The sequence below is a fragment of the Cydia pomonella genome, chromosome 24 (assembly GCF_033807575.1).
Source record: "Cydia pomonella isolate Wapato2018A chromosome 24, ilCydPomo1, whole genome shotgun sequence".
Lineage (NCBI taxonomy): Eukaryota > Metazoa > Arthropoda > Insecta > Lepidoptera > Tortricidae > Cydia > Cydia pomonella.
This window is the reverse complement of record NC_084726.1, coordinates 982,965-1,006,437: the sequence shown is the minus strand read 5'-3', so window position 1 is coordinate 1,006,437 and position 23,473 is coordinate 982,965. Positions and strand designations below refer to the sequence as shown.

The 23,473-nt window shown below is 37.6% G+C and overlaps 2 protein-coding genes across 5 annotated transcripts in view; one reads left to right on the top strand and one right to left on the bottom strand.

Annotated features, from left to right (window-relative positions):
• LOC133531032 (protein stum-like) overlaps positions 1 to 15,625 on the top strand; it is a 97,344-nt gene extending 81,719 nt beyond the window's left edge. For 2 of the 4 annotated variants that reach the window (XM_061869112.1, XM_061869113.1), the window contains exons 5-12: positions 2,091 to 2,117; positions 4,257 to 4,542; positions 4,966 to 5,174; positions 6,217 to 6,343; positions 11,935 to 12,061; positions 13,447 to 13,527; positions 13,950 to 14,063; positions 15,053 to 15,625. In XM_061869112.1, coding sequence (XP_061725096.1) covers positions 2,091 to 2,117; positions 4,257 to 4,542; positions 4,966 to 5,174; positions 6,217 to 6,343; positions 11,935 to 12,061; positions 13,447 to 13,527; positions 13,950 to 14,063; positions 15,053 to 15,141 — 1,060 coding nt within the window. In that variant the 3' untranslated portion in view covers positions 15,142 to 15,625. Of the gene's footprint in view, positions 1 to 2,090; positions 2,118 to 4,256; positions 4,923 to 4,965; positions 5,175 to 6,216; positions 6,344 to 11,934; positions 12,062 to 13,446; positions 13,528 to 13,949; positions 14,064 to 15,052 lie in introns of those variants that run through there. The other 2 variants (XM_061869114.1, XM_061869115.1) reach the window with 2 other exon arrangements.
• Positions 15,626 to 17,269: 1,644 nt separating this feature from the next.
• LOC133531038 (zinc finger protein Xfin-like) lies at positions 17,270 to 20,953 on the bottom strand. Its single transcript, XM_061869125.1, has 2 exons — positions 20,442 to 20,953; positions 17,270 to 19,742 (listed from the first exon to the last, which is right to left on the bottom strand). The coding sequence occupies exons 1-2, from the start codon at positions 20,658 to 20,660 to the stop codon at positions 18,132 to 18,134; spliced, it is 1,830 nt and encodes a 609-aa protein (XP_061725109.1). The 5' UTR covers positions 20,661 to 20,953; the 3' UTR covers positions 17,270 to 18,131.
• Positions 20,954 to 23,473: the final 2,520 nt, after the last annotated feature.

Below are 23,473 nucleotides of genomic sequence, written 5' to 3'. Positions count from 1 at the left end.
GCAGCGATTTTGACAGCCCAGACAGTGCAAGTGTTGTTTTAAACGTCAAACTTCTATTCAATTATACCGTTTACTTAACACTTGCACAGGTTGGGCTATCAAAATCGCGATTTTGTGGGTAGGTGGAAATTTGTTTAATATGATCATCTTAACATATTTTCACACTCAGGATCTGGACCCCAAAATCACCCACTATAATACTAGTCGTGGCCGCAGCTTCACCCACTTTTAATAGGTCTTCTTCTTCAGTCGGCCCCTCAATACTGAGCCGTACTGAGGATCATGACATCATGTCCTTCTGGTCATCATATCTTCTTAATTGGCACTATGTATTGTACGGGTGCGCATAGAACATTTGTCTTACTCCTTTTAGGAAATTAATTAAAAAAATATATCTTTGGCAATGTAGTCTATGTCTTAAGTATTAAGGATCAGTTACACCAATCATAATTGACCGACTAATCAACGTCACGCAGCATAACACTACCCACATAATAAAAATTTGCCAACGTTTTAACGGTGCTAGACCGTTTGTTCGGGTTTTATTGTCGCTAATTTACCATGCCAACTTACACGTCTGTTCATGGTTCGAAGGACCATTTCCGTTATGTATGTGATTTGAAAATCTATTTTATGTTTTTAATTTGACGAACTCATTAAAAGATTACAACTGTACGCCCTTATTGGCCTTATTGTTCGTTATCTCCTTTGTAAGTGTGAGTCATAATCTTGATCTGATCTATATACAATTTAAATGTCAGTCCAAGTGTCTGGCAGACCATGTCGAAGACCCTTAATAAAAGCAATTAAAACCTAACTTCATATTACGTAGAAACTACTTTGTTATTCTTAACGACCATATAAAGCATATAATTTAAATAATCAACTATATTTCCATCGGACGTATACAACAAAATTTCTTTTTAATTCACCCGCAAAGAAAGTGGTTAATGCAAAGTCTCGACTAGTTATAATCTCGAGTGGCACGCGAGACTATACGTAACTTGGTACTCGATACAACCCTTAAAGAAATCGGGCAAGCAGTCCGCCTTTGAACGGCGAACACCCCGCCCGCGCCATGGGCGCCATCTTGGAAAAAAATAAAAACACTTGCAATAATAAAACGCAATGACACATGTGGCATCACCATTCGCGCGCATTTAAAAAAATCAAAACGTCAACTAGTGCTTGCAAAATGATAACGTTTCCGATTAGTGATGTGATTCAATATTTATCGGTTTAAGTGAATATGATACACAATAGGACTGTCTACATTTTGCCAAATGAACTACTGCCAAAGCGGTATGGCAATGATAACGGGTAATTTTATAATCGTGTGTAGTTTTTCTGAATACATTAACTGTTGCGAGTTAACTTAGTCATAAGTCTGACCTTAATAATAAATAAATAGCACACATAACGTGTAATGTGGAATTCTTAGTAGGCAAGTAATTTTATACAAATACCGTGACCTAAACGTAAAAGTAGCTTGGATTTGTATAATGAGCCATGCCACCATTCTTTTAGGACCAAATGGCATAGTAATAACAATGAATGAAGGGCATATATTTTAATTTCTTTGTTTTTCTGAAATGTCATAAACTTCTAGGCGCTTTTAAATTGATAAATAATCTTTGGCTGTTTTAACAAGCAATAAACTTGACTGTATTAATTGAAACGTCAAGCAACTGCTCATTAGTAAATATTGTGCTCTCTCTCTCACGCAAGTGTATTATAAAACGTGCCATAATATATGGTCCTTCGAGCCGGATCAACACGCAATAGCAATGAAAACGCATCCCTTTGTACAGAGACGTCAAAGTGACCGGTTTCCATTGCTCTTGAGCGTTACAGACACATACAGTCTACAAAGCACACTTGATCATATAACAGATTTGCTAGTCGAAAAAGGCGTCTGAATAAGGTAGGCCCAAAAGATCGATATTCTATATAATTTTTAATTTCACGCCTTTTTCTACTGACAAAGTTGACAATTCAGAAACAAAACATGAATACATTGACTCATTTGAACCGTATTGATTGAAGAATAATGTAGAACTAAATAATGGCATTTGTTTTCCAAATTCTAGTTACCCCGGCCAATCCACGCTGCAAAGGTAAACGGAAGCTCGCATGTCGGAGTTCTGAATGCGATACACGAATGCACAAACTATACAAACTACACAATTTAGGGCTTTATACACGATCCATCTTGCTGTAGAGCTTATAGCGACAGGGCTATTTGAAATAATAAGAACATTATTAAAGTTAAAAATTCTTATTCATAAAAAACCTTCTTTTTAAAAGTTGGTTAAAAACCTAACCTGTCTCTCGCTTGATAAAATCAAATCGATTGGCATTCCACTGATCCCATTCAACAAAATCGGTTTAGTAGTATTGACGCCACGGTGAAACATGCGATACAAATGTTTGTATCTTGTGTTCCACCGTGACGTCGTTAGTATATATAGTCTGTTTGGAAAGAGAAGAGTCGTGTGAAATGTATTGGGCCCCATGCCCCGTACATTCCACGACTCTTCTCTTTCCGCACAGTCTCTACTCGTACTCGTACCAACATACATACGCTGACATACTCCGTTATCACACTGATGCGAATTTACTCGTCGCTCCGGTGTATGAACGTGACAGCACTATGCGTATATATAGCGATGTCCCGCTTGCACAGTAGCGACGTACGAATTCGCATCCAATGTGAAGACCGCCATAGACTGCTAAATCATCCGTGCTCCCCGTAGTAGGCGGCTATTGATCTTTTGCTGTTGTTATCGATATCGATACCCCTTACTACAGAATATCTTAAATCACAGAATAACTGTCACATTTTAACAGAAGATGGATCGGAATTAAGCCCAATTACTGAAGTAAGAATGCCAAACACGAAGAATTTCGAATACTGACTCGCCATTTGCTTTCTCCATCGCACGCGTATAATTATATTGCGGTCTCACCGATGACGCTGGTACTTAATGCCACTGGGCGAGTGGGACAGAAATATAACTATGCGAATGCGATACAGATAGAAAATGGTGGGTCAATGAACGAAATTCTTTGTGCGTAGCATCCTTACTTTATTCAAAACTGCATTGATTCTCACTTACACCTTTACATTAATACTGGCATGGAAAAATAAACCTTTTACGTTATAGTTTTACACGCAAAATCAATATACAGAGATTACCGTAGTGATATCACTTTTGCATTTTGAGGTTCATCAAATGAAGATAAATGTTCGGTAAAATGCACCTTAACACGTTTTTAGTGTACTTTTCGGGACCTTCGTGACCGGGTGCACTAGTCCAACATTGTTTAACACTGACCATTGTAATACAATTAACATTTTTGCCACTACTCTCCGGAAGTTTTTACATCAACGCCACCCCGCATCCCGAACAATGAACATAACAAAGCATGATTTAAATAAAAAGTTAAATTATTGGCATGGTTTAAAATAAAGATTAAATAGTTAGAAATGAAAAATAGTTTGTTATATACCCATAAATATTATATTTGCAAAGTAAGTAGTAGCTATGTAACTGTGTGTCGCGTTTGAATTTTTGGTGACGGCAACGGAAATTACGCAGTTCTGACGTCAAATTGCCATTCAGAGTGTTATAATGCCTATAATGGCTTTCGATAAAAGGCTCGTTTAAAGCTTTGGTGCAACCTTCAACTTTCAGTATGTCAAGAAAATATAGCATATGAAAGTTTAGTTTAGCATAGCAGTAGATACTAAAATAGTAACAACATTAGAAATTAAACTATTAGATTTAGGGCCGATACAGGCGGACTATAACCCGACTGCAATTTGTATTGGAACTGCACGCCAACAGTATGTACCATATGTACCGGCCCTTAGTATTCAAATGACTTTATTTTCAGACTAATGAGAGACATATGAGATGTAGTAAGATTTGATAAGCCTACTAACAATTATCGTATTATAGTGATCGATCGCTTATCTCATATTATTTACCTAATGGTAGCGTAACTCAACGTCTGACTTGGAAGGTCAAACCTTAATTGACCTTCTGAGTACCGAAGCTTGACAGACCCTTGAACCTCCAGACGTCCGTTTACATCGTCTAAACAAGAGGATGAAATTGAAAAAATTTGCTTGGGTCTGGGAAGCTTTGACAGCTCAGTTAGTTAGAACTATCAGAACGGTATTCCGTAGGGTCGTGAGATCCAACCTTGCCCGAATTATTTCCCAGTAATTAAAAAAGCATCACTTACAGATTTCCCCAAAGCACCAGCACCACACCAAAACCCCCCGCGCGAGCACACCGCCAATCAAAAGAAGAAGACAAACCCAAAGATGAAGACCCGAAGAAACCAAATATCTGCTCCCGTCTCATCGGGAAGTGCAGACAGTGCTGCCCTTGCTGCGGCAAGCCGGAGATCGATGATGATGAAGTTAAGAATGTGGAGGAGGGCAAAGGGGTTATGAGTAAGCTGAACTGCTGTAAGAGGAAGAAGGAGGAAGAGCAGAGGATCAGGGATGTAGAGAGAGCGGCGGGGAAAGTAAGTGCATATTTAATGCTTATTAGAGTAGTATAAAACACATGTTTACATATAGCTAAAAAGTCCAACAACCCAAGGTACAAGGTCATGCTGATATCATTGCTATGTCTGATAATAATGTTGAAACTACTAGCAAGTCTAGTAAACGGGCGTCCAATATTTTGCATTATGCGATTTTCTTTCCATGTTATACCTTTTTTGCAAGTCGCTTGTAAAATTAATACAGTTTGGCGTCTCCTTGTAAAATAACACTAAACTTAGTAATGTCACCCTAAAAGATAACTTTTTTTTGGGATCAGGTGCATAACTACGAAAATTCGTGTGGCTTTGTGCAGTTTTATAAATCCATCTCTCCTGGTAAAATGTCTTTAGTACTCTCGTATTTTTATGATTCCGAAACTCACAGCTGTCTACTGTCCACAGGCGGCAATAGAATTCGAAAACGAAACAAAACGAAAACGCAAACTACGCGACGTAATCTGCTGCTGCGGTCGTAGACGCGTCAGTGACAGCAGCATTTCCGGAATCCCTTACAGCGTCAGTGAGGATGCAGCGCAAGCTGGGTGCTGCGGGAAAAGAAAACCAGTGGTAGAGCGGCGAGACAGTATACTCAGCGACAGACAGCCTGCCACGTGAGTAATAAATATTCATTGCAATTCTTCGGGCACTGCAAAGACATTTGAATTCAGAGTTCAATCCAGTAACATTGTTTATGGTCAAGGAAATTTGTCAGTTTTGTAACATCGTCACAATCTCACAATGGATATCAGGGTCAATAAACTATTCGACGTAATCTTGCTGCTGCCGGCGACGAGCCAGCGACACCAGCAGTTTAGAAGTTGCGCTAGTGTTGTGTGGAGACTGTTTTGAATGGGAGACATTAGTTGTCTTACATTTGACAACTGTGAAATAGAATGGAGATTTGACATTTTACGTTTTTTTCCACAACGTGCGTTGGTGTCGCTTCTGAGGGACTATTATAGAGTAGAGCCTCTATTTCCCCGACCACGCACACGCACAAGAACACCAGAAGAATAACTAAATTCGATAACTTTACAAGGAACTGTTGTGCCTTCGTGGGTTAAAACCAGCTAATAGTTGCGACAAGGCAACCCTTGAAAGTCAGAACAACTCTTCGCGTGACTTGTCCTCCCGCAACAATCCATGTTTTTCTATTTAAATGCCACTGCTTTGTAAAAAACGAGATGTTGTCGCGTGACAAATGAGCGAGTCGTCAGTTGTGCTAAATAGCCCTTCTGGTTTCTGATAATAGTTCATTGTTTTTGCAAAATGGTGGATTTATTGGTTTGGTGATCATACGATGGAAAAATACATAAAAAGTCAAGTAATTAAAGAGACCAGGGTGCGTAGACAAGATGCCAATCATTCACTCTCCGTAGCGTAGCGTTATTATCTTTCTCTATCACTCTTCCAAATTAGTGCGAGAGAGACAGTTGCGTTTCGTTTGCTACGGAGGATTAACGATTGGCATCTTGTCTACGCATCCAGAGCCCTAATCGTCATAAATGAATTGATTCCAAAGTGGTGCCCAACCCGGGCCTGTATACATGTTGGGCGTCATGTTGTAACTTCTGGCTTCCAATAATCCAACTTGTATTTAATTATTCATGTAAGCTGCTAAATCACATTTCTCACGGTTGGTTACTGTAACAGTTGCTGCAACAACCGGCTCTGCACGTGGCTGCGCGGGATGTGTCGGCGCCGCTCTGAGCACTCATCTAGCCGCAGGACCAGCCTCTTCTCCAAGAACAAGAGCTTGTCCCCCACTTTGCCACCTGAGGTAGGATTAATTTAAATATGTTGCTGTAACAACCGGTTCTGCAAATGAGTCAACACACTCCTCGAGTCGACACTCCAGCCTCTTCTCTAAGCACAAGAGATTGTCCCCCACCCGCCGCCTGAGGTAAAGATAAGACCAGTATATTCACCATTTTAACCTCAAGACGCCTTATGGACAAATACTTTCCCGCAGGATCCCTACAACGATGGATCCTCCTAGGTTCCTAAGAGGTTCCTGGTGGATGTAATAATATATAGGTATATCTCTTTCCGAAGTATTCCCAGTTTTGCACCATTGCTCACTAGATATTATTTCTATCCGCCTTAATGTAACATTTTTGTATAAAAAGATACTCAGCCTTTCACCTGTTACCATTTGGCAGACATTATTTTCATGCGGCGAATACTCTTAGGTAAATAATTAATCTTACCGAAATATTACCTCATGAGAATCCTATTCTTAGGCGTTAGAGCGTTACAACTTTTGATATTATTGACAACAAATACCCAATTAACAACTTTAACCACGGCGACAAAACCTTGAACGGACCTCCAAAAAAGCTAAAACTACCCTCAACCAGCTGACCTTAGCAGGCGACATTTCCACGTAAATCATTGACCCTCGCATAATGTGGCGGCCAGTAGACACGCGAACGAAGTCATTCTCTAGTCGCAATGGATATCGATATTGACATTAGTTGGCGCTGGAGAACTGAATTTCTATAAATATTGGTTTTATTAAGCGTTAAAATGATGATTTTAAGATTCTTCACTGATATCCTTAAATTCGTTGCACTAGTAGAACTAGTAGTGCAAACTATTGCTTTTGAATTACCTATTTAGGTAGGTTAGGTAGGTGCTATTTCCTTGATACTAGACGTTTAGACAGATTTCAACATATTTCAAAAAAGTTGACATACTATAATGTAGCTACTTTACAGTTAGAAATTATAGCAATATATTTATAAATAAAACTTGTAGTCACCTCACTGGTTCCTGATAAAAAATATTTAATTATGATGCAACATTCGTGACACGCAGTAATAATTATTGTGGTACAAGTATTACCACTACAGTTTGCAGAAAACGATAAGGAATAATAAATATCGTATTTTATTCTTATTACATATTGTTTTCTATTTTTAAAAACCTAGGTTAAACTTGATTAACATTCGAAGTAAAAATTAAAGCAAATGTCTTAGACACATTTTCAGCATCGTTTCTTAAAAATTGGCGCCCAACATGGACCTTTGTGAAAAAACATTTTATTTCTTGTCCGCCATTTTACGATAGGAACGTCAAATGATATTGAAATTCAGGTTATACTACATCTACTTTACTATGAAATAATTATTTTAAAATATTTACATAAACATTAAAAATCGTCTCTAAAAAATTGCCGCCCAATTGGCTTTGTTAGAAAATCTTTCATATGTTTTTCCACTTTTACAGTACATAAAATGAAATTATAATTTACATTGTACAATATCAGCTTTAGATATTATAAAATAGTTATCAACAACTTCTTTCTCCGCAAACTTTTTGATGCATTACCACAGATAACGTCTGGCCGGTTGGGTTGCGTTTCGTTGTTGCACAATGTCAACTACATGTCGCGTGCGGTGCCGCCTTTTTTCTTGCCGCGATTCGGATCTTCCGCATACATTATAAATGTTAAGTGGAAAACAAATGAGATAAGGGACTTGGGACGTGATTCTTTCCTAGCTTTTCTTTCTTTCTGAAGTGAGGCAAGTTTTTTACGATAATAAAATTAAACCAAGTTAGAAGAAGGGACGACAGACATGCGACAGACAGATAGTGCCAACAGTTTCACCTTCTGACTAAGAAAACGTCTAGTAATGTCAATGTGGAGAAGACCACACACACACACACACAAGCTATTTCGTTGCTTTTAACCTTTGATATTAAATATATTGCAGCTGCACTAGCACAGTGGGCCTACCACGAAAACCAAAATTCGCAAATTGCTGAGATCTTTCTCTTTTACTCTCACAAAGGCGTAATTAGAGTGACAGAGAAAAATGCCCTCAATTGTCGAAATTCGATTTTCGCGGTTATAGCCCTGAATTAATTCTAACTGTATTAATTAAAGAAATTGGGGTAGTAAATATATCTCGCGGGCGAGATACTGTGGCGCCACTTCTGTGCTAGCCCGGCTGAAATATATTTTTCATTTCTCATGCTGTGAAAAAAGGTCATTATTATTCTAGAAAAAGGTGCTGAAAGTGATAAGTTTCTGCCCGAGAGCATTTTATTTTCCACGTATTTTTTTTTTTGTATTTGTTATACAATTTCTTTTTAATATTTACTCTCCAATCCATAAACGATATTTTACTTAAATTGTTAAATGAAAGTACCCTCAAGAAATACTATAAAAGTTTATACTTAGTCATGTATTTTTTTTACACATGCATTTTACTTTCCTCGTATTCGAAATTAAAAGTAGAGTGTTTTACTCGGGTGAAAGGCATCATTTCATCCCTTGGTTGACAATCACTATATTATTTATATGCCGGTCTTTCCCACATTGACCTTATCACGTAATAAAACCGGCCAAGAGCATGTCGGGCCACGCTCAGTGTAGGGTTCCGTAGTTACTCTTCCGTCACAATAAGCTAAACTGGAGCTTAAAGTATATTAAATTGTTAACCAAGGGATGAAACGGTACCTTTCACCCGAGTTAAACAAATTTGCATAATCAGTACCTAATTAAAGTAAGTCTTTTTACTATGAAGGGAAAACTTTTTGCGATAACTCAAAAACAGCTAAACTGATCATGCCCGCTATAGTTTTCATTTAATGTCTTTCTTAAGCTCTACTTCCACGATTTTTTTCATATTTTTTGGACCTATGGTTCAAAAGTTAGAGGGGGGGGACACATTTATTTTTTCTTTCGAAGCGATTATCTCCGAATATATTCACTTTATCAAAAAATGTTTGGTGAAGACCCCTATTAGTTTTGAAAGACCTTTCCAACGATACCCCACGCTCTAGGGTTGAAGCGAAAAAAAAATTTCACCCCCACTTTACGTGTAGGGGAGGTACCCTAAAAAAAATTAAATTTTTAGATTTTATTGTACGACTTTGTCGGCTTTATTGATTTATATATTCATGCCAAATTTCAGCTTTCTAGCACTAACGACCACGGAGCAAAGCCTCGGACAGACAGACAGACAGACAGACAGACAGACGGACATGGCGAAACTATAAGGGTTCCTAGTTGACTACGGAACCCTAAAAAGGACAAAGTATTATTAAATATAACTCCCATAATAACATTAGTTAGACCATAATATTACAGAACATTTTAAAGTCCCCATGTTTTTTGCCTGTTTTCCAAACTAGACCAAGAATTACCTACTACGAGTATTGCTAGATATTATAACATGTAATTTTTTCGCAATAATCGTACCTAATGTCTATATTTGGTTTAAGGTTTTGGTTTGGTTTGGGAGGCCAAATTCGGAATAGGTTCAATACTAACTTTTCAGTTTTTTTATTTAGTCAGCTTCTTAAATCGTCCAACTCACAGGTCGTATTGGTAATAATTACTTATGGAACCCTAAAACTAAAGCTATCTTTTATAAATATTATTAGTTACTACAACTTTGACGATAGCTCTATATTTGCAATAAAGGAACTGGGTTACCCACAAGGTTGTTTAACAGTTCGATATTCAATCAAACGTATGCATATTATCGAAATGAAGTTGAAAGTTAGTCGGTCCGTGGCCTACGACAGTGCGAAATAGTTTAAACGGCAAAAATATTCAAATTTGCTTTAGTTTTGTAGAAAATTATTGACTTTTAAGCCCGCAGGAGCATTCGCGACTCTATCAAAATAACTACCTAAATAAATTAAATTTACAAATGCTAAGCACCACAAAATTATAAATTTAGTTTTTCGTACTTTATTGGCTCGTATGGACAAAATGGGTTAAATAAATAAAGAAAGCTAAGTATAAGTAACTAAACAACCAGATGAAATCGGAAAAGTCTTCATAAACCAAATGTGAACCGCACTCTTAAATTGATTGTGTTGTGTCCGACCGTCATCCGAGTGACTTCACCATTCACCATGTTTCTGCAGTTCTTTTTTTTTAAATTAAACCTCTCGTCCTATAATCGTGGATGAAAATCTAGGTCGTACTGTATATATCAAAACATTATTCTCAAAAAAATGCTAAGATACTGTTTGGTAAATGTATCCAGGATCCTCAAGAAATATAGGTATACCTAGACGCAATCAGATAACGGGTTAATCGTTCGCTACATTTTAAAAGTCCTTTAAAAAGTCATCATGTCGACTCTTATGCCCGTGACTCCGGTGCCGTCTCCGCAGCCCAGGAGATCTTCAAGGGCACCGTCGAGGGCCAAGGTCCTGCTCATGATGGATTCCATGAAGGCTGACATCGATTTAGATGAAGATTTGGATGTGGGTATACTATTGAACTAGCTGCTATTTGATTTCATTTTATTCATTTTAGGAATAACAAAAAACTGTACAATGTAATGTTAACGGCACCAATCATGGAACATTTAAGAGAAAATTTGGAGTGGTTTTGATATTTCACCGACACCTGTAAAAATTCTACCGCATTACATTACGCTTTAAAAGTTGAATGTCCAATTCGTCCTTTATGTTTCCTATGTATTTAATGAAAGCTACTGCAATTGGTTCCAATATTGTTAACCAATTAAAACTGTGTTTTTTTGCTCCAGTCATAGAATGTACGGCGCCATTCATTTTCAAAATAACAATACTTCGGCTCTTGTTTATGGTAAAATGTTGCCAGCGATTAAAAACTGATGGTAAATGTTTTACAGGATTTGTCTATACCATTCCATTACTGGTGCCTGTTTCATTATAGTGGTGTTTACTATAGCAGTACAATTAAAATTAACAAAATTTCCAATAACATTATTAACAAATTACATCAAAATTATGCAATGGTTGACTCAAAAAAAGAACAGTTAATTATTTGATATAAGGTACAGTCAGCATCAAAAGTAGCGGATGAAAGAACGCGCCAAAAGTATATGCCGTATAACTTTTCCAAATATAGATTGATTTCCAAAAGTCGCGTTCAAAAGCATATCTTTTACAGTCTTAGTTGTTCTATATTAAAGACATCACTTTTTGTCAATCTGTTACAGAATGGTAGATACTTATGAAGCGTTATTAGATACGCTAATTTTGATGGTGACTGTACCTATAGTGAAAAAATACACGCTAAGTTAATTACATCCTGCCTTATATAACAAATAGATATAATGGCTTCAGTGTTATTATAAGTTTCTTTAAACCCACAAAGCGAGGGCCGGTCGTTATGAGAAATCTTTTAACGGTTTATGATTAATAGCAGCTCTAGAGTGTCGTGTCGTATGTAAGTATGTACATAATGGTAGAAAACCGATTTTTGGTCTGACAATGTTAACTAAAATGAAGACAATTCAATTATTTTGGGCTTGAATGGCATAAAATTGATCTGGTGGAACAAAATCGATCTACAAGTACCTTTTCTCTAGCCAATAATCTATTTCTACTATTATATTTGCGATGTCTTTCCAGGACACACGGAAAAAACTTGATCCTTCACTGGTGGAACACTCAAGCATGATGCGCGCTGCGATTCCAGCGCTACCCATCGTTTTGGCCTACTGGTGTCTTTTCTGCAACGTAGTTGTGCCTGGATTGGGTGAGTAGTTTTTTATCAATTGCATAGATTTTATTACTCCTTTGAACCGCCAAAGACGTCAACTAACATGCGCAGCTGCAACCCAATATCAAAATTTGTGGATTTTGCTAACGTTCCACGCACAAAGACACGCCGCTCTCGATAGGTATTGCGGGCAAAGAATTAACGCAAATCTCAACTCGCAAAACGGCTAACACTGTAGAAAATATATTGAACGATTAATGGGCAACAAAGTGGGCGGCCAAGTGCGAGTCGGACTCGCACAGGAAGGGTTCCGTACCATTATCTATAAAAACCGTCACCCATCCAAGTACAGACCCCGCCCGACGTTGCTTAAGTTCAGTGATTGGATGAAGATTGGAAAGAAATATTTATTTTATTCTATTTTTAGTATGTAGCGGCAACAGAAATACATAATCTGTAGAAATTTCAACTGGCTAACTATCACGGTTCATGAGATACAGCCCGGTGACAGACGGACGGACAGCGGAGTCTCAGTAATAGAGTCCCGTTTGACCCTTTGGGTACGGAACCCTAAACATGAGATCAATCTAAAATAAACTAGGTAGGTCCATCTATTTACGAACAGAAAAAGTCGGCTATACAAGAGTTTAGCGACGCGCCTCACAGACACCACAGGTGACCAGAAGGCTGGCCAGTATCTCGCTCAACGTATAAGCATTGCCATTCAACGTGGCAATGCGGCCAGCCTTCTGGGCACACTGCCCATCGGTAGCAAGCTTGAGGACGTTTTCTATTTATAAGATCCTTATTTTAAGTTTACTTATATAATTAATTTTAAGAGCAATTCCCAGCGGAGCAACTTTTCAAATCTAGAATTTTTGAAGCGTCTGACGCGCTGCGGTGGGCGAGAGTGCGTGCGTGCGATAAGGACAACTGCAGCTCGGACTGAAATTCCCACGCAAAAAACACAAAAATTGAGGATTTGCTCTCAACTGTTTCCTCCTCCTCCTTCTCCGCAACCAATCATTATGAAATTATGGAAACTGAAAGAGGAAGAAATAATCTATGCCGCTATGTTTTGATTTTTTGTATATTTGTTGTCATATTTGTACACTGCGCCTTTTTTTGCAGCCAATTCATTTGAGCCGATTTTGCGATTTTCGAGGCGCTGTAAGTTGCTTAAAAATAAAATAATCCAAAAAAGCAAAACATAGCGGCACAGATATTGATGATATTGATCTTATTTGAAAAAATCATTGCTCTAGGTTAAAAATCCAGGGATCCAATCGCAACTAGGAATTCCTCTTAAGTTTATTTATAGTCTATTCTTATTAACTTGTTTATAAAATTGTATATGTTATTACAGAAAAACTAAATCGTTTTGCCTTCTTTATTGAACGTAACTAATGTTGGTGTTACAGGGACGGTGTTTAGCGGAATGTTCTGTCTATGCTTCGGCATCCCCAGGTTCGGGGTTCACGACGGCGCCAAACACAGGATAGGTGAGCAGGAAATAATAAGAAGCATCCATTTTTAAGGGGCTATCGCGAACGTATTCGGCTGTTCGTTCGTCTCTTCGAGATGGCAATAAAAAAACATCCTACTTATGAAGACATGGCGTTTTGTTGCTACAACGTTCACGCTTTGTTGCTGCAAAGTTCGTGCAAATTTATACTCTGGCAAAGCCAACTTTATCAGTAGAAAAAGGCAAAATTTGTATGACAGATCGATCCTTCGCGCCTACATTTTGTTAAATTTGCCGCCTTTTTCTTCTGACAAAGCTGGCTTGCCAGCCTCGACTCTCAACGTGATTTTTTAAATTCGAAACTAGCAACACTACTGATACGACTGGCAGGAATCCCGTTGATACCATATGAATACCAGTGTTGCCAAATATTCTATAAATAAATATAAATTATTCCAGGTTCGTTCGTGATCAACTTGCTGGTGGGTTGCGGGCAGCTTTTCACGGTGCTCTTCTGTCTGGTGGGATGGGGCTGGTCCATTTGGTGGGGAGTCATCATGCTCAGAGTATCCCGTGAGTATTACCAATAATACTCTGTGAGCTGTAGACTACGCGAACCCCCAATGTTACATTTCGGAAAATTTCAAAAGAATGAATCGTCATATATTATCAAACCATTTTATTCCAAATTTTCACGTGAATCTGTTCAAAATTGTGATTTCTAAGGCAGAATAGCATTTTTCAAATTATCTACTGCCCCTAGTTAGTGGTAGATCGAGGTTTCTGTTTCTGTTGGGGTGGGTTCTATCTGGTCCATTTGGTGAGAATCCTGACCACACGTACAGAGACTGCAATATGACGTATTTACGAAAAGGTCAGCTGATACAGTCATAATGTTTGTTTCACAAGCACAAACTTTCAAATATCTGTACTGTATAATAAATTACCCAATTCAATAAGAGAATCTGAAATGCCTGTATTTAGGAAACATTTATTGGACTTTTTAGTACAAAATGCTTTTTACTCTTTAAATGAATATTTTGACCATATTCCGCATAGTTATTAAATTTAGTATAAGTACTGTAGTATGTTACATTAGATTAATTTTATTTATGATTATAAGATTTGTATGCCCGTTAGCTGGCTGAATACACTGTTCTTTGAAATGTATTTGATAACATCCACTTGACTGTATTCTAACAAATAAATGTTTTTTTTTTTAATATGGAATAAATGATTTGATTGATTGATTGAAATAAGTAATGCGTTTTTGACACTTAATGTTCAAATAGTGTTTAAAAATAATATGTTGGAGTGTGCGTGACAGTCTAAGTATTAATGAACTCCCGTACGTGAATAAAGCGGGGGTCTTGTCGTATCAAAAAGTGGAGTCGAGTGCTTCTAGGTACATACAATAATGTTGAGAAGGCGACCTCGTATGGAGACTATTTATTACTTAGGGAGGATGTTAAACTTTCCACCTTTATTAAATTCTCAGTATAGGCTTTCGTATTCGTATCACACATACATACAATAAAGAACTATACTTATTTTATGTTCAGGTAAATACCGGAAGCTGAAAGCAGAGGCGGCGGAGGAAGAGGCCGAGGCCCCGCCGGTCACTTCCAACAACCACACGGCGCGGGCTTAAAGGACGCAGCTGGACAGCATTTAAGAAGAAATGTTAAATACGCAATTATGTACGCCCTTACTCCTTCTTGTCTAATGGTTCTTAACCGGTGGTCTGCGATCCACTGGTGGTCCCTGGAAGCACTTGAAGTGCAAGGAAAATAACTTTTACAGAGTGGTCGATTTTCACTGCCCTAGTCAGACTTTTGCAGAGCTAGGGTCGGCAAACCAAAGCCGCATGCGGCTCTTTCGGAGCACATTTATTGTTTAATTGATAATTTACAACAAACATTGATAATTTATGTAAACAGGCGTAATCAACATGAAATGGCTCTTAAAAACTCCAGTAACTGATGGAATTTTCACTGTGGATAGCTGGCTCATATGAGTCCGACCCTTGGCCCTAGCTAGACTATCATTCGAGTAACTTGTCGACAGTTATTCATGTGGGTGAATCAGAATCGAGCTAACTAAAGAAACAAGCCGAACTGTGCTAGATACGTATTTTCATTTGCAACCGGCTTGTGCGCACACGTCTCTAGTCTCTATACATGGGGACGAAGCCGTGCAGAATACGCATTTGGTTTGTATTCGCCTTTAAAGAACTGTGGATCGAACAAAAGACTCATCCTGCGTAAATGTGCGTAAATTAATACAAATAATGTATTGCTGATGAGAAATAAATCTTTCGGCTAGAAGCACTTGACTTTTAAAATGATTCTAACATTCTCGTTGGGACAAATCCTGTAGACGTCTGCTGGTCAGACACTTTTTATCGCACAAAAAGCGATACCTGTTTTCTAAAATCAAAACTTCCATTAAAGTTTTCCCGGCCAATTTGTGGTCTTTTTAATGCATCGTAGAAAAGCACAATAAAGCCCCAAGTGCTAAGTATTATACACGTATGTTTAAGATAGATTAAACTTTTGTATCTGACCAAATTAACATTTTTGAATCTACCTAAGGTGCTTGCTGCCAATACATTTGGACAACCGATGTAAACAACATACCCAATTTACAATAGGGAATATTACGCAAAACTCTGCGTAGAGGGCGCTACTAGCACAAAATGAGGGCCTACCGCGAAACACGAAATTTCGTTGTCTGCCTCTCCATCATTGCATATTCGAGCGATAGAGGTAGATAAGAAACATTTTATTTTCTCTTTTTTTCGGGGTATTCGCGTTTCGCGGTAGACTGTTTGTAAACAAACCGCCTCGATGCCCTTGATCCATCAAAGTCATAGTGAAAACTTGTCAAAAAACTATTGAAGGCATTAATCTATGCACGACAAATCCATGGTTTACAATATGTGTTAGTCCTGCACTCTGGCGACAGAACATTAATACCCCCTATTATACTTTAAATTCTATTTACGCCCCAAAAAGGACAAATCACCTTTTTGTTTTTTAATAAAATCATGTCATCTCTGATAAAAATATTATTATGGACAAAAATGAAAAAAAAAAGTTATAATCACACAGGGCCCTGAATTTATCCCAAGCTGTCAAAATAGTGATTGGCAAAGGATGGCAAGGAGCATGTGACGCATGTAGTGTATCTTCATAAGCCTTACTTGGAGGCCGTACATTATTTATAAATAATAAAAACAATTGTTTACAGTTGTGGCCAGGTGTATTGGTGGGTACTTTATAGGTACACGTCTATCATATGTAGCGGACAAGTAACGTAGCAATTTTTGAGTTATTTTCTCATTATATCTAAGCGTAAATTACTGACAATAAGGGATCAACCCTTCATGTAACGACAATGTATTTGTATCAAAAAGGGGAATAAAATGTGACCCATTTTTTTTCATTTCAACGTTTGGATCTTTTTAAATCGAGAGTGAAGGCTCCATCCTAGACTGCATCGGCACTTACTATCAGAGAGCCTACCGGGAAACACGAAAATCGAAATTTCGTTATGCCTCTCTCTCATTTGAATATACAAGGGCATAGAAAATATGTCAAAATTTCGATTTTCATGTTTCGAGATTGTGGTCACTTGCTTAGCTTTAAAAAAATGGGTTTATTACATTAATTAAATAAAGTATGGAAATACCAAATTTGACATTGAATGTTTTTATGGAAAAATGGGTCGAGTTTTATTTCCACAAGTACTAACTTAGGAAAAGAAATAATAACACGTGCATTACTCGAAAGTATATTTCTTTATATGTAAACAAAAACACACAAATTAAATTAAGACTTAATACAAGATGTAAATGTGATTGTAAGTGACTATTTCGATAGTTTAAAATTGGCAAAAGATTTCAATTTACGTTGTTAAATATAGTTCTTCCAAGAAAATGATACTTAAATCTTCCAATTGCGAAAAGGAAATCAGTGTTTCAGCATTTGCTTATTTTAATAGCAAATGAGTTTAAAATATAAACTTTGCATGAATTGATAACTGTATGGATTTCTAATAATTGAAGACATTTTGTTTTACAAAGATATTCTAAGTTAAGTTTGAATATAATTATATAATTATAGTCGCTTATGTACAACGAATAATCAATAAAAAAATACTTTGATCATTTTGTTTGATTTCTATGAAATAAAAATTGCTGACATTTCAATTTGGCGCCACATGTATTTTTTTAAAAGCTATTCAAGACAGTAAAAAATGCTTGACTAATCCAGCTATTTAAGAAATACTTAAACAATGACGCAATATTTTTAATATATGCAATATAACATCGGGCCCGTTTGGATGTAATTGGCTCTTATAAAACTATGTGTGCTATCGAAGCAGGGCAACATGGAAACCCAGCATAACATAAAACATTGTTTTTCCAATAATTTTGTTTTTAAAAAGAAGCGCGAAGTTAAAACAATAATCAGCGTGCCAACATTTTCTATTGTCGGCTTTTTAAGGTCCGTTTTTTTAGCATTAAAAAGAAGCAACGGCAATTTTTATCTATTCAATAACTTACAAATAAAATCATCCTGAATAAATACTACTTAAAACAAATTAATTTAAGCAATAATATGGTTTCTATCTTTATTATAAAACAACCATTCTCCTATCTCTGAACAGTTCATAATGTTCCGGCTTCAGTCCCTCTACCTTCGTGTGATCAAACTTTTCTTTCCTCTTCCAATGCACTTGCTGAATATGCCTTCGAACAAAGTATGGTGTGTGAAACTTGGTTTCACAGATCGGACACGGGTGGGTCTTCTCTGTATGTTTCCGTAAGATATGGAATTTACGTTCGCTAGCTGAATTTAGGCTAACATCACACAGATGGCATGGATATGGTCGCTCCCCAGTATGTAATCTTGTATGTTTAATAAGTGCCGTTGTGCTCCCAAGCGTATCTCCACATATAGAACACACTATCTTATTCTTCCCCATATGTCTGTCTATATGAGCCTTTAGCTTTCTTTTATCTAAAAATCTTTTGTTGCAAATATCACACTCAAACGGCATCACTTTTAAATGATAACGGTTCATATGGGTCTTCAAAATGAAACCATGTCTTGCTGTGTAGTCACAATACTGACATTTGTGGCGATAACTATGATTCGGATTAATTTCAGCAAAGTGCTGCATCTCACGCATATGCAACAAGTACTCCTTTTTTGTTATAAATTTGATATTGCAGAATTGACAATGGTTGTTTCTGTATGATTCCACTCCGTGGGCGTCATTGCAATGTTTCTGCAATTTCAGTTTACCCGTAAATGTTTCTTTGCATAGCGGACAGGAGTAGGACCGCTTCAGAACAATTCTTTTGGGTTTCTTTGGAATATCTTCATGTGCCATAGCATGTATGGAAGCTTGCATGTCGTTTTCAAATTTAGAAGGGCATTTGTCACAACTGTAAGTTTTCTCGGCGACTGTGCATTCTGCTTCATGCTCATACAAGCTCTCACTGGGAATAACACAGCTACAGTAAAAGCAGATTTTGTAGTCTGGGTGGAATGTATCGAAATGACTAAAATACTGTTCTCTCAAGTAAAATAATTTGCCACATAATTCACAGTTATCAGCTAACTCGTCCATATGTTTTTTATCAACATGGGATATCAGCGTTTGCAGCATAGTTGCGGTATAAGGACATTCTAAGCATTTTATCTTCGGAACATTGTCCTTTTTTTGCTCTAAAAAGTGTTTAATAAACTTATCATGCTCACATGGTCTCTTCTTGCATTTTGGGCATAAGATGTTTTTAAAAGGAACACTTTCTACATTAAACCCTGCTTTAGTTTTGCACAAGCCGCAAGTATTTAAATGTGCTAAAAGGAACTTTTTATCACAGAATTCCTTGTCACAGTATCCACACACATAGTTTTTCGTTATTAAATGCCTTGAAGGACGCTCAATAACATGGACTTTTTCTTTGACAGGCTGGTTATTGTGCCATTTGAATTTCTCAAGTTGGTCTAACCCATTTTCATTGGAGTCTGTTTCTTCCAAGACTATGACAGCGTTAGCGCAGGCTGGGTTGTCTTCCATACAGTTGAGCAGGTCTACGGTTTCCGAGTCAAGCTGAGTGAGGTAATAGTGAAAGTTGTTGGCTCTGTCTTGTGTGGTGCGTATAAATTGATAGGAGTAAACAAGCTTGAGCTGACAGTGTGCACAGACATACTTGCTGAGAATGATTTGGGAACCCTGAAATAATACAATAGGTCACTATTAAGACATCATAATTTTTTAAAGCAATCAAACCTGTCACAAAAAACAGCTTTGATTCCATTGTGTCTGTTTAACAACATCACAAAGTGTTGGTCGCTTGAGTGTTGATATATAATATATATATTGAGTTTACACTGAAATTTACAAGTAAATCCCATCACACTATGTTTATGTTTCAAAAAGAACCTTCTTTTAAAAGTTAGTTAATAATTTTGCTTACATCTGGAGTAGGGAAACTTTTAAGAAGAATAGCAGTACAATGTTATCGAAGGACTAGGAACTCCAAGTGTTATTCTTTTGTGTAACTTTGAGTGCTAGATTTATAGGTATCTCCCATGCAACTTTCACGCCATGTTTTGCCGACAGGGCCGAGGCCCTTCATCAACAGAAAAACTGATTGACTCCCCATTCATTAATATATGTAGGCTCAGTGGTGTTTAAAATGGTGAATCTGTATTCTGTGCAATGGTAGTGTAAAAAAGACACCCAGTTTCATAGTAAATATAAGAAAAATCAAAAACAGCTGGGTACTCCCAGGTCTGAGGTTTTAGTAAGTAAGTAAGTAAATATTCTTTATTGCACCAACAATTATACATTTTACATACATGTAAAACTACAAATAATAAAATAAATTTAGATAATTCGTAATGGTGCAAATTTAAGGGTTAACCTTACCGCGTCTTGAAACAACTCGTGCAGTATTTGCCGCAGGGTTAGGTTGCAGAGGTATTCGCTCTCCTCCACGAGAGGACAGTTGTCTAGGTCGTGGAGCTGCACCGCAGACTCGTAGCAAACTGTGCAGAAGCGAGGAGTGTTCAGGATGTTCCGTAACTTGGCCAAAGCGGGCTTCGGTTGACTCGTCGCTGAGAACGTCAACTCGTTGAACATTGCCATGGCGCCTTACACATTGAAATATACCGACGTATATAATGTTATATACGATCAAATAAGCTGAGTAACAATATATAAAGGATTAAATGCACGAATTTGGCCGTTACTTGATTGTGAAAATCTCTGACATAGAAATGATTGATATGCCACCATGACAGCGTCACTTCACAGCAATCCACAGACAAAAAAGTCTTTGACGCTATTCCACCTCAACGGAAACCGAAAAATTAAAACAAACGAGTAGATTGAGAAGCTTGCAAAAATGCGCTATACATATTTTAAAAGGCATTATTAAGCTTCTGTACCGTTATTTGAAGCCTATTTAATATTTGAGAGTGCGATGCTGTTTGACAGATGACGTAGCGGTTCACTATAGGCTGACACCTACCCCTTTGGCACTCGTATTTCAAGTTTTAACCCCTCCACCAGGCGCCCGTGGCCTGCGGCCGCGGAGCTCTTCATTGGCGTTCTGTTTGTCGGAACGTTCGGTTCACTGCAAAAAATTCTTAGAAATCCTTAGATTCTTAGAATTTTTTGTAAGTACTAATTAAAAGTATTGTAAACGGTTTTACCGTTCGATTGTTAATATTACTTCAATGATTTGATGGACAGCTTGTATTCGTCAATGTGTTTAGCAAAGCTGACACCTCATCGATTCACATCGCGAGCGCAGCGAAGCTGTCGCGTAAGTAAGCGATTCTAATTTTTTTTTTTTTTTTTTTACAGCGAATCGAATCATTTTAAGCACGGAGCAGGTCCTTGAAAAAGTGTAAATGTGAATGGCAGTTTATAGGTCACAGTTTTATTGTCCTCCGAAAGGGAGGTTATAACGGTTCCTATTACAGTATAGAACTGCCTAACTTAGGAATAACTAAAAAGACGCGCTCTGCGACGTCGTAGTTTATGCTAATCAACTTGTGATTTTGCATTAAGTAACCTTAGGGTAATTACAATAATAAGGATCGTAAGATATATATGACCTGATATTTTCCGTGCATTTCCAGATTTTCTGGTACTGTGCTGCTGTGATACAAATTATTTTCTTTTGCATTTAAATCGAAATATCACAATAAAGGCTGGATTTGGAAGTACCCCCAATTTTAGAATGCTTGAGAACTGGGGCTGAAACGCCTAAAATAAGCTAGAATAAGAAGCCATTAAAGAAATACCATGTTTGGTATTGCCATGGGTACCATTAAACAGTAAAGTTACTCTAGTATCATGCTGGCTACCAAATTAGGGTCCTGTCCGCCTTAAAGTCGGCGAAGCCCCGCTGTCGCGGGGCTTCTATTTCCGCTCTGAGGGACGAAAGGTAACCAACAAACCTACATCGAAAACCTCCTTTTCGATCTTTTTGTTTATATCCTTTGGAAAGTTTTTTCTTAATAATACTAATTTTGGATGCACAGTACCGTCAATATCTTTGTGAATTTTATTTGCAATTAAGGTATTTGTACGTAATAATAAATAGTGCAACTGCTAAAAGTGCCTTCTAGTTAAAGCAAGGGATTTAAAAGTGAAACTCTTGTATGTAAAACTGACATATCCCCATTCAGTTGTTATTGTGAATTTTCGTTTAAGGAGTTTTATTATATTTATATACGTATAAAATTTTAGTTTTGACATGTATAACTGCATACAGGAGGGGCACTATTTACCCCTTTGCTATAACTATAACCCTTGTGAGAAAAGGAGGTTCGAAGTATCTTTTCATGACTTAAGAACGTAATTGAGACTGGGAGGTCGGGTGGTTACAGACCGCCGCGGCCTGCACAGGGCATAACACATATCCTGCTGCGTAAGCAGAGTTGAACAATCTTGCATTATGTTAAATTAGCATACTGTAAGCTTTCCCACCTGCGCAAGGTGTGGAGAAATTTACTACCATTGCGTAACTTATTGTACCTATACTACCTTTACCTATTATGAATATCCGCCATGGCCTACTACAATAACTATCCTGCTACTTAGCAGAAGGTTTATTAAAATATAAATATGTGCTGTTAAGCTTACATACATAACGTACCTAATATTTCCCGCCTGCGTAAGGCGAGTGAATATTACTATTTAGCCAGCTGAAGACCTGCCGCCTGCGCAAGGTGTGCGATTTTCATTATCCTGCTTCGCTAGCAGATGAAGCAAAATGGCTACTATAAGACCAGTATACTTAATACAAGGAACATGGTTCCAATCGCCAAGACCTTTCCCGCCTGCGCAAGGCGTGTGAAAATGATTAGTCACTGGGGCTAAAAGTCAGACATGGTTTTGATACTGTTATTAGATAAAAGTATATTAAGATCATACAACATGCCTGCGCAAGGCGTGCAACATCCATTTGCCTGCTGCGCAAGCGGGTATCAATTGGTTCAAGGTATCATTAATCAAATATTGGTAATACAAAGCATTTATGATACAAGTACCTACTTAACATGTATCTATTTCTATAAGCCAAGATTTCAACTCCCATGTAAATCTCCGGCTAATTCACAATAATAATTCATAATCATTTATTTGCACATATAAAGCCTACGCAAGGCATTCGAGAAATAATTTTTACTATCGTTTTGCTGCGAAAACACACCCCACTTAACATGAGACTGGCCCAGGAAGACCATAAAACCCTAAAAAGATAAAATAAGCCTTGACACACTCACTGCCAGCGACCCGCTAGGCGTATTCCCTTTTAGAAGGCGCTTTGCGAGACATACTGTTTTCTCGCGTTATCAACTTCGCTTGTAACGCGTAGCTCACGCTGGCACTGAATGTGTTAACTGGCTTTCCGGTGAGTAATATTAAAAATCACCATAAGTGGTTCA

Bases quoted from the DNA above. Each gene is read 5' to 3' on its own strand.
- LOC133531038 (XM_061869125.1), bottom strand. From the start codon at position 20,660: ATGGCAATGTTCAACGAGTTGACGTTCTCAGCGACGAGTCAACCGAAG. The intron at 19,743-20,441 runs GTAAGGTTAACC...GTATTATTTCAG, and splicing joins ACGAGTTGTTTCAAGACGCG to GGTTCCCAAATCATTCTCAG.